The sequence below is a fragment of the Athene noctua genome, chromosome 11 (genome assembly GCF_965140245.1).
Source record: "Athene noctua chromosome 11, bAthNoc1.hap1.1, whole genome shotgun sequence".
NCBI lineage: Eukaryota > Metazoa > Chordata > Aves > Strigiformes > Strigidae > Athene > Athene noctua.
In genome coordinates, this window is record NC_134047.1 from 957,332 (window position 1) to 967,257 (window position 9,926).

General features: G+C 46.8%; 1 protein-coding gene across 1 annotated transcript; it reads left to right on the forward strand.

Annotated features, from left to right (window-relative positions):
- The first annotated feature begins 421 nt into the window (after positions 1–421).
- Positions 422–7,145, forward strand: LOC141964743 (E3 ubiquitin-protein ligase RBBP6-like). The gene is made up of 5 exons (XM_074915446.1): positions 422–587; positions 3,499–3,598; positions 4,196–4,232; positions 5,316–5,360; positions 7,053–7,145. The coding sequence occupies exons 1-5, from the start codon at positions 422–424 to the stop codon at positions 7,143–7,145; spliced, it is 441 nt and encodes a 146-aa protein (XP_074771547.1).
- Positions 7,146–9,926: the final 2,781 nt, after the last annotated feature.

The window sequence follows — 9,926 nt, forward strand, 5'->3', positions numbered from 1 at the left end:
GCCTTGTGTCACCATGGGCCGGGTCATAATGCTGCAGGGTGGGCGTGGCAGTGCCGTGACCGTCTGTGGCAACTCGTTGCCGTGGCAGTGGTGGTGGCAGGTCGCAGTCTGTGCTGCTGGTGGCCAGGAAGCCCCTCGGTGGAGCGCTGGGGCAGCAGCACCCGAGTCACCACAGCGAGCCTGGGAGCGCTGCCCGCGAGAGAGGGAGCGGAGGCTGAGCCGGGGCCGCGGGGCCTCTCCCATCGCCCATCTGCTGGCCCGGGCTGCCAGGAGGAGCCAGTTGGGCGCTGCCGCCGCAGACCAGCTCCATCGCTGAGGGTCCCGGGCCGGAGGCGTTGCAGGGCCGGGGGCCAGGGGCTGGCAAATACCACCTGCCGCGCACGGCAGACGCTGTCAGGAGCAGGCGTCGCCAGGCCCAGCCATGCCGTGCGTCCATTATCAGTTCTCCTCCCAGCTGCGCCGCGACACGGTCACCTTCAGCGGCCTCCACATCTCCGTTGGCAACTTCAAGCGCGAGATCATGGGCCGCCAGAAGTTGAAGGCGGCCAACTGCGATCTGCGGGTGACCAACGCCGAGACCGGAGAAGGTGCGTGGGGGCGGCGGGCGCGGGGCCTCGGGCACTGCCCGGCTGGCGGTGGCCGCGGCCTGCGGGACCACACGCTGCTCTCTGGGGCTTGTCCCCACGTGCCGTGAGTCAGCCCGGGGCCCGTCCCGCCGGCGTACGGGGAACCGGGAGGGCGAGCGGAGCCAGCAGTTCGGTGGGGAGGGAAGGGACACTGCGATTCGGCCACCGTTGGTGGCTGTGGCGTGTGTGGGGACCTCACGGAGCCGTTCCGATCTGTTTGTGAGACAGGGAGCTGGGCGTAGAAGACTTCCTGCTCGATGTGCAATGGGTAGTGCTTGCCAAAGCCCCCCCTGTAGCCACTTACTGGCCATCACTGGCAGTAAAACAAGCTTTGTGCTAGAAGGGAGTAGGAATCAACGATGGGGTTGGCTCCAGCTTTGTTGAACATTTCTGTTGGAGCTCTGCTTGGACAACTGTCAAAAGTAGCCCTGTTGAGCGTCATGTCACTGCTCAGCCTGCAGATGTGGAGTCGTGGCCAGGCGGAGTGACACTGCTTCGCAGCTCCTGGTACCTGCCAAGGCTCTGCTAGGGGATGCTGCTGCCTGCGGGGAACAGGTTCCTGCTGGCAGATGCCAGTTTTGTCTGAGAGCTGTTAGGCTAAGCTGGCAGCTGTTAAAGAGCAAACAGAAATTTCCAAGGACTTCAGGAATAATGCTCTGGTTTTAGTCCTTTCCTATTTAGTCCTTTCCTATTTAAAAACAAAAAAGTTAACTTTTAAGTTGACATTGTTTGACTTCACCAGATTTCACCATTGACACCAATTTCATCACCAAAATGAACTCAATGAGTTGAGGTGAAGGAAAATCAAATGTATGAAAGCCAACAGGTGCCCGGTCCCTGCACAGAACTACCTCGGCAGCGTACTCCGCTGTTTGTAAACCCTCTTCCACAAATTCTCTGCCTCGGTGACCAAGCTAGTGGGAGGATACTTCAAGTCCCCCACACAGATACGTGCCGTGATACGTGCCCTGTGCAAATAAAGCCTTTCCCTCACCAGGTTATTGTCACTCTTCAGTTTTCAGCTGATCCATTTAAATGTGTACTGATTGACTTGTAAGGGGAATTCATTTTTCTATCAGTCTGCTGTTAGATGGCTGGAGGTCTCCTCCCTGTGCACTTCACCAGTGGATGGAAAACAAGCATGCATCTCTCTCTATATATATCTCTGCATGCAAGGACAGTGTGTTCAGAAGGCAGATGTCAATCTGTCAATGAATGGTCAAAGAATTGCCACAAAATACAAAAAGAGGACCCATTCCCCTTTTTGCCTCATACACCTGTTGTGCATGTTCCAGCTGACCTCTGCAGGCTTGCAGAACTGGCGAATAAGCGCACTGGTTGCTGTCCTCATACACACAGCCTCCCTCGCAGAGAGGTGCTGCCACCTGCAATCTTCTGCAGACCCAGCACAACCCTCAGCGGGGCACAGGCCTAGCAAACTCCTGCCTTTTTGTGAGGCCACTGTTGCTTATCCTGTGCCTCTGAAATCTCAGTCCAGTGGTCTGTGATCTGGACCAGAAAGAACACTCTGTATGACTCCGCTCAGCAGGTGGAAACAGCTGCTTTGGGCTTCCAGAGCTGCCGCTGGCATCACGTCCCCGTTGCTTGTCAGCCTCAGTGGTGTTTGAGCTCCTCCGACATCAGAAAGTCCCGGCGCAGGCCTGTCTTGACAGGTGGCTGCGTGATGGTGAGATTCCCCATTTGAGCAGAGCTCTAGGCGTTGGTTTCAGGGTATGACTTCTGTAAAAGCTTCGGGTTCTGTCATTAGTAGTACTTTCACAGCAACTTTGGCTTTCGGGCCATCGTTCTGATTTGGCCTCCAGAGGTGAGGGCTTTTAGTAGTTAGGACTGGAAGCAGATGACAGGGAATGGCTGCTGATGGCGCTTTAAAACATTGAGTCCCATCCAGCTTGTGTAAGTACAATATATAAACCCTTCTCATGGAGACGTCTTTACGTTTGAAGCTTACTCATGGAGAGATCTTTACATTTGAGGCCTACCCAGTCCGAGTGTCTCAGGTAGCTCCTCCTCTTCAAAAGAGGGACACGGTGTAAGCCATGGCAAAGCATGGAGACCCTCAGGCACACAGTGGTTTCAAAAGGCTTTTCAGAAGGCTTGTCTTTGTAATTGATTTCATCTGAGTCTCTCTGCTCTGCAAAAAGTGAATTGAAAGAATTCACGTCCCTTTGGCTTATTCAAACTAGATGACTAGCTTAAGAGAGGAGAGACCCCTTTAGTTGGAGCCCGTTCTGCCCTGCCTGTGAAAGCAATTCAAAACCCCCTCCGGTTTCTGTGATCCAAACTCTAGCCCTGCCAGTCCCATTTCCATGTGAGGGTACAGCGCTGAGCAGCTGTCAGTGTGGCTGTCGATGGATGAAGCTCCGAGGAGCAGAGAGATGGCGGCTCCTTCTGTGTTCTGTCAGTCCCCAGCACTCGTGGCACGGGGGAATTGTTTTTAGTGAACAGCTCGGAAAGCAACGGGGCAGAGTTTTCGTGCTTTAGCCAAGTGCCTGCTTTGTTGCAGGGCAAGCTGGTCAGACTTTAGAATCTGGTTTATGCGGGTGAGACTTTGCTGTGGTTTGTTTCTCTCCACAGATCTCTTGGGTTTGTAGCCCAGCAGAAGCAAAAGCAACTTAAGGCAGGTCAGGAAAGAACCTCATGCACGAGCACACTCTCCTTCAGGGACCTCTGAGACCATTTTGCTGCTGGCATCCAAACTGTTTGAAAAGAGTGGAAAAGGTTTTGCTGCTGGTGTTTGATATAAACTTTTGCTTTCCTGTCTGTGAAGGGATTCTCTCAAGTGCTATGTAATTACATCTTAATATTCTTACAAACTGACTCATGTTTTCTTCTGTATTGGTGTTGTTTTCAGAATACACAGATGCCAATGCTCTGATTCCTAAGAACTCCTCGGTAGTTGTTAGAAGAGTCCCTGTTAGAGGAGTTAAAACTACCAGCAAAACACCAGTTATGTAAGTACCCGTAAAGCACTGCAGTCTCTGTCAGGGGTTGCAGTCTCTTAGCCTTTTCTGTGGAGATTAGTTTAGAGAGGCACTCGGCTTGCATCGATCTTCTTTCTCTTGCTTTTATAGGAAAGACAGATACGCATGTTCCCATCTCAGAAGAGTCTGTTTGTCAGCGTTTGACTGTGTCTTGCATTTGGGGGAGGCGGGGTGGGGTATGGCAGGTATTCTTATGCCTCCAATCTGGCTTTTTTGCATACTGGCTCTAGAGGAAAGGGCAACAGTCGCTAATGTGATGGTTGATTGTTTAAGAGCACAAAGCTGTAGCACAGACTTCATCGTTTTGATACTTACACAGCAGAGACAAAATGTCTGAGGACTTCCTCTGGCACTGTTGTGTTCTAGAGCTGTAAGTCTTACAGTAATTGCTGACAAACTAGAAATGGGATTTGGGATTTGATTTATGCGTACAAATACATTTCCACATTGACCAGACTATCAGAACATAATGTCTTGAAGTTTAGGTTTTAGAATCTGCTTTCACTGCTTTTGGCTGGGTGCAAGTGCTTTGTTCTAAGTTCTCATCCCCTTTATTTCTTCTTCTAGAACTCGAACGGAGCCAGCGAGTGGAACATCCAGAGCAGTATGTACAAACACAATCTCACACTTTGTTCCTACACATTGCACTTAATTCTAAACAATGTAGCCTCCTATTAATCTCCCAAACATGAAGTTAATCTGTTTTGCAGTGAGACATAGTGTATGTTGTAGAGACCCTGTGTTTGATTCACAGCACAGTGAACACTGAGTAATGCCATCATTTGCACAGTTCTAATGTGAATATTGGTATTTGTGCCTAGTGAGGCATTGTGTTTCATACTGAATATGCTGGAATATTTCCTGGATGACTTTGTGTTGTACAGATAATGTAGGATAGTTTCTAGATCATATAGGTTCAATTGCACAATTCAATTGGTGCTGTGTTCTACACCTCTCTGTCTAGAGCTGGTGTGTTTGTATAGGCTGTCGTGTGCTCTTTGTTTCTTGCAATTAAAATTGTTTGGAGGGTATTTTTTGCCGTTTTCGCATTGTATCACTTAGCTTTTGTTTTTAAGTACTTTCTTTGCCTAACAGTTTTGGAAGATGTTGTCAAAACGCACTGAGAAACCGTTGTTGTGCCACTTGGAACTTTTTCTTACTTTTGACTTGGTGGTTCCAAGAAGTCCCAAAATCAACCTATCCCCTAGGTTATGAGGACAGTTCTGTGCAGCTAAGATTCCTTCCCGTGTCCTGAAATACTTGAGTATTTGTTCCTAAAGCTGTATGACTGAAGTGATGTTGTTTGGCCCCCTCTGAGTACATGAAGGTCTCTATCAGATTGCTGTGAGTTTAAATGTTGTTGGTACCCAAAGTGGTATTCCAAAGTTCTGCATTTGATCTTTCCACTTTATCCGATGAAATGGTTTAGTTTCATCGTTTGTCTGCAAATGCAAATATCTAAACCCCAGCAGACTGAGTTTAGCTGCTTCTCATGAACCACGTAGGCCCTCTGAAGCGGTCATAGCTTTGGACTTTGTTTTGAACCAGTACAATTACATTCAGTTGGAAATGACTCTTTCCATGACACACGGAGGCTATAGTGCAGACTTTCAGACTGCAGTAGAGGTTAACTTCTGCTATGTTTTGATTGTACAACTTGAATATGTGTTTAATTTTTTGTGAACAGATTGAGGACTCTTCTGCAGCCATTCCTCTGGCCCAGCTCATTAAGGTATGTGTATATTCTCGTCAAAGGCTTAAACACACCACCCACCCACCCACCCCCCAACAAAAAATCCCACTTGCTTTATATTTTTAAATCTTGTACGGTGATGTATAACTGGGTAACTGTTATAATGGGAATAAAACTTAATTTTTAATCATTTACAGTATTGGTTTTAACTTTAAGATGTGTATATATTTCCATAGTGTCCCGTAAAGAGTAGTTCCCAGTTTGGGAAGATAGCAGGGGAGTCCCTCAACGTAATGTTGCACTATTGCTCATCTTCCAGACACAAAGCAGCAGCACTTCAGGAGCTGTTTACTGTTTCTCAGACCTCTTGTTAATTTTGTGTTGGAGACTGACATAATTTTCAAGAAGAGTTTAACTGACTGCAAGTTATGGACATTTCAGGGGGGCTTGCACCAGCCAAAATAGAAACGTTTCTGTAGCACGGACAATTGCGTGGCCACTGTTGGTTTCTTTTCACTGCAGTTATAGATCCACTCTCGGAAAGCTGCACAGTTTCATAACTTGTAGTCTGTGGAGAGCAGACAACACAACCTAATTTGTTTGAACGCAGACTGTGTAAATTGTGTAACTGTGCCTCATTGTTTGCGGGAATATACCAATGTGTGAGTGCAGTGTGTTAGCAGAGGTGACCTTCTGAAGCTGTTGTAATGCCAGGGTTTGCTATGGAACTGCTTGTGTTATCTTCTCAACAACGTGTGACTTTGTCTGGGAAAGCACTAGTGGCTGCACTTTGTGAAAAGGCGTAGTGCGAGCCAATTCAATTACTCGTCTTAAAGAATAGAGGAGGCGGGGCCTAATGCAGAGGAGCTAGTTCTTTCTTCTGAAAATAAAGGCTGGCGTTCCTTTCCAAGAGAGAGAGATCTCTTCCCACTCTCTTCTTCCCTCTCCCACTGCAGAATTAAATTGTGTACATTTGGGGAAAAAACCCCAACGGTTACTTTGGAAAGTAGTCACCAGAAGAAACTGGTCTCCATTGGTGCTGTCCCTAAACACGTCCTTGGTTCTGTAAGCTCATGTGAAGTTTGACTCTACAATGTGAGAAACTGGCCAAGTGCAGGGGACATGCAGTTTGGGCTGCCTACAGCGCATGATGGACAAATTTCTACGAAAAGAATCTTTTGTCTTGCTGAGGAGTTATAAAAATCTTGATTCCTCTTAATGCTTCTGTGTCTGAAGCTGAATTTCAGCAATAAAAGCAACTTGCCCAACTCTTAAGTTGTATGTCCTTTTAACGCTGCAAAATATAAACACTGATACTTGAACACATCTCTCTCAATTGAATGTACAGTGGAGATTTTCTCCTTCCAATACTCTGGAGCTCAAGAATCCGTTTAAAACTAGTAGATAATGTAATTCTTTCTACACATAGCTTCAGTCCACTTGGAAGACATTTGGGCTGGTTACACAAGTCTTTCTGTAAGGTACAAACAGAGCCTCAGGATTTGAGTGCCCCAAAATGCTCCTTCCAAGCAGGTTCACAGGCCCAGAGACACCGTGTGATGGCGTAAGGGCTCCCCAGAACATCTCTGGGACAGCTCTGGCTCACACAAGCAGTTGCTTTTGTGCAACCCCCGCTCCTGCCGGGCTGCCTTTTACAGGGTTGGGCGAGTCTTTGTCTGGGGAGTTAAATGTGCTTCTAATGTGCGTGTCCCATAATTACCTGTTAAACAGACCGGCAGTCTGGCTGAAGCCAACGCTTCCGAAGAAGATAAAATACGAGCCATGATGACGCAGTCTTGCTGTCAGTACGATCCAGTCAAGTAAGTGTTGGCAAAGTCCCGTCTGTTCTGTGAAGACTGTGGAGACATTGCAGAGATGGTTGTTGGAACAAGAGAGATGCATGCATACCATTTTCTTTTTCTCCCCAAACCCTTTTAGTTACGTGAAGAAACCCCTGGCTACACCTCCACCATCCTATGTTTGCTTTCGCTGCGGAAAACCTGGCCACTATATAAAGAACTGTCCAACAAATGGGGTAAGATTGTGGGGGGCTTCTGGTGACACTTGGTTTTTAATTGTTTTACCTTGGCAGTTACACAGCAATTACATGGACCCCCTATGAGGAATTGTTTCTCTTGGGCTGAAATACAGAGGTTGTATGGCAGTGGTGCAAAGCCCTTCAAAATTCCAGGGAAAGCTGGAGATTTCAATGGGAAATTTTCTTTCTTCGAGGTCACAGACATTACATATTACACAGATCTTTCTCTGTGAATTTTAATGCATATTTTTATATATTTCAATGTTACTGCAAGGTTTTTTTTTTGTCTTAACTCTTTTTAATGACAGTTTGCATTTTTTAGTATTTTGTAGGAAAAAATGACATTTCTCTTGGGCCCAACTATTGAATATTTGCGTGTTAGAATTACACAAGTCTCTGGTTGAGTATTCATGCCATTTAAGGTTACTCACTGAACGCACGGGCATCAGCTCTGAATTCAACATGCGTGTGTAGATGGGGAATATCAGTTTCCCCAGTGGCCGATCCAGAGCCCTGCATTCAGGTCTCCCTCTGAACTGCCCTTTGGAGGAGGAGGGGGTTTGTGCCTCTCCTCTGAGGGGACGGTGAGCTGAGGGATATTTCACCCTTCAGGACCCTGAAGTTAAGCCAAAGAATATCAACTGAGTTCAGAACACTGCTCGGGCCTTTGGAGCATGCTGGCTGTATTCATTTGGGAAAAAGAGTATTTCAGTCGAGCAGCCCTTAGGCGAGCTAAAAGGAGAGGATTAAAGCTTTTGCTGCTTAAAATAGTGGTTGAAATGCCATTTTAAGTGTGGGTCTTGAGATATGTCTGCATTTCTTTTCTTAACAGGACAGTACTTTTCAGTCTGTTCGCAGACTTCGAAAGAGCACGGGAATTCCCAGGAGTTTCATGGTGGAGGTGGAAGATCCCAATATGAAGGGTGCGATGCTGACACCGACTGGAAGATATGCCATCCCAATTATTAATGCGTGAGTATGGAATTAGCTGGTCTGACCAAAAAGTGAAGGAGAGAAGCCAAGTGTCCATGTCTGAGTGGCAGCGCCACCAAGCTGGCCAGCATCTGTAATTATGGGGGAAGAAGCACTGTCGTTGTATCTTCACCTTAAAATCTGTGATGATTTCTAATATTAAAATGGGGCAGTCCTGCTGTTCACGCCCCTGAACGCTGGGTAAGCTTTTGGTATGCTAAGAACCCCTATTTCTGCAAAACATCTCCGTCGTGTTTACGGTGGCATCATTCTTTTTGAAAGCTCCTTCTGCTCCTGTTTTACCTTTGTAAGGCTTCTTGCAGAATTTAACAAACAGCTGTTGGACTGAGATCCCCTCCCCCTCTGCCGTTTGCCCAATCCCATGTGTGAAGCAGAGGGATGTTTTCCTGTTGCTGTAAGCTAAGAAAACACTAGTGTGTGCTGACAAGAGTGGCTGTTTTAAAATGCACTTGGGAGCACCTCTGTTTTTCTGTCATGCATCTCCTTTTGCAGAAGCTGTAACATAGATTTCCTGCATTTATAAAACATGATTAGGCGGAGACTGACTTTATCCTGAGCCTGCGATTCACATTCACCCTCTGGTGAAAGGAGACGTGGGATTCATTTCACCCGGTCTCTAGCTGTCAGAAAATGATTTCTCTAGTCTGAGCTAATTTCTTAGTTGATCCAATGAAGGGAAGAGTTCTGCAGAAGGAAAATTGTTCTCCCCTCCCTTTTCTAGTGCTCTGGCTATAGAAAAGTATTTTAAACTAAATGCCTGCATTTTTGAAGGCTAATTTGGAGTGAGAATGCCACCTACTGTCTTCACTGGATAAAATGAAAAGCTTGGGAAAGTTCTCCTTTACCCATCTGTAACTTTTTTTCTTTTTCCTTCCCCACCCCCCTCCAGGGAAGCGTATGCCAGAGGAAAGAAGGAGAAGCATCCCTTTTTACCTGAGGAGCCGTCCTCTTCCTCCCTCTCCTCCTCCTTAGACAATCGTGTTCCAGAAGAGCTGTTATGTTTCATTTGTAAAGAAATCATGGTGGATGCAGTTATTATTCCCTGCTGCGGAAACAGTTTCTGTGACGAGTGTAAGTGTTACTCCCATGTTTGTCAATTCAAAACATCACACCTGATCTTCTGGAAGCAGAAAGACTGTAACATTCCTTTCTTACCAGCTCTGTTTACTACTTAAGTATACCCCAAATAGGAAAGGACTTTTCTTGTAGTCACGAAAAAACTAAGGCAGAAGGCGTTTTTCCCTTTCTATGCATCTAGTTAAACCCTCTTTACATGCGGAAGGGTGAGCACGAGAAGAGTGCGTAATGGTGCAGCTGATTGCGGTATTCGCTATCAAATGCATTTAGTTTGTGCACAGTCCTTTGTCTCATACAAAACTCTAGAGCCAGCGCTGGTGACTTGCTGTGGTCTGCAGCAAATGGCTCGTTAGGCATTTAATCCACATTCTTCTCCAGGGGAGAGCAGGTTAAAACTCTCAGAACTTGAACCTACTCATGGGTTTTGGAGATGTGTCTTATTCATTAACCTTGAGGTTGGTGACTTCTCACTCTGCTGGACAGTGGAGAACAGACTA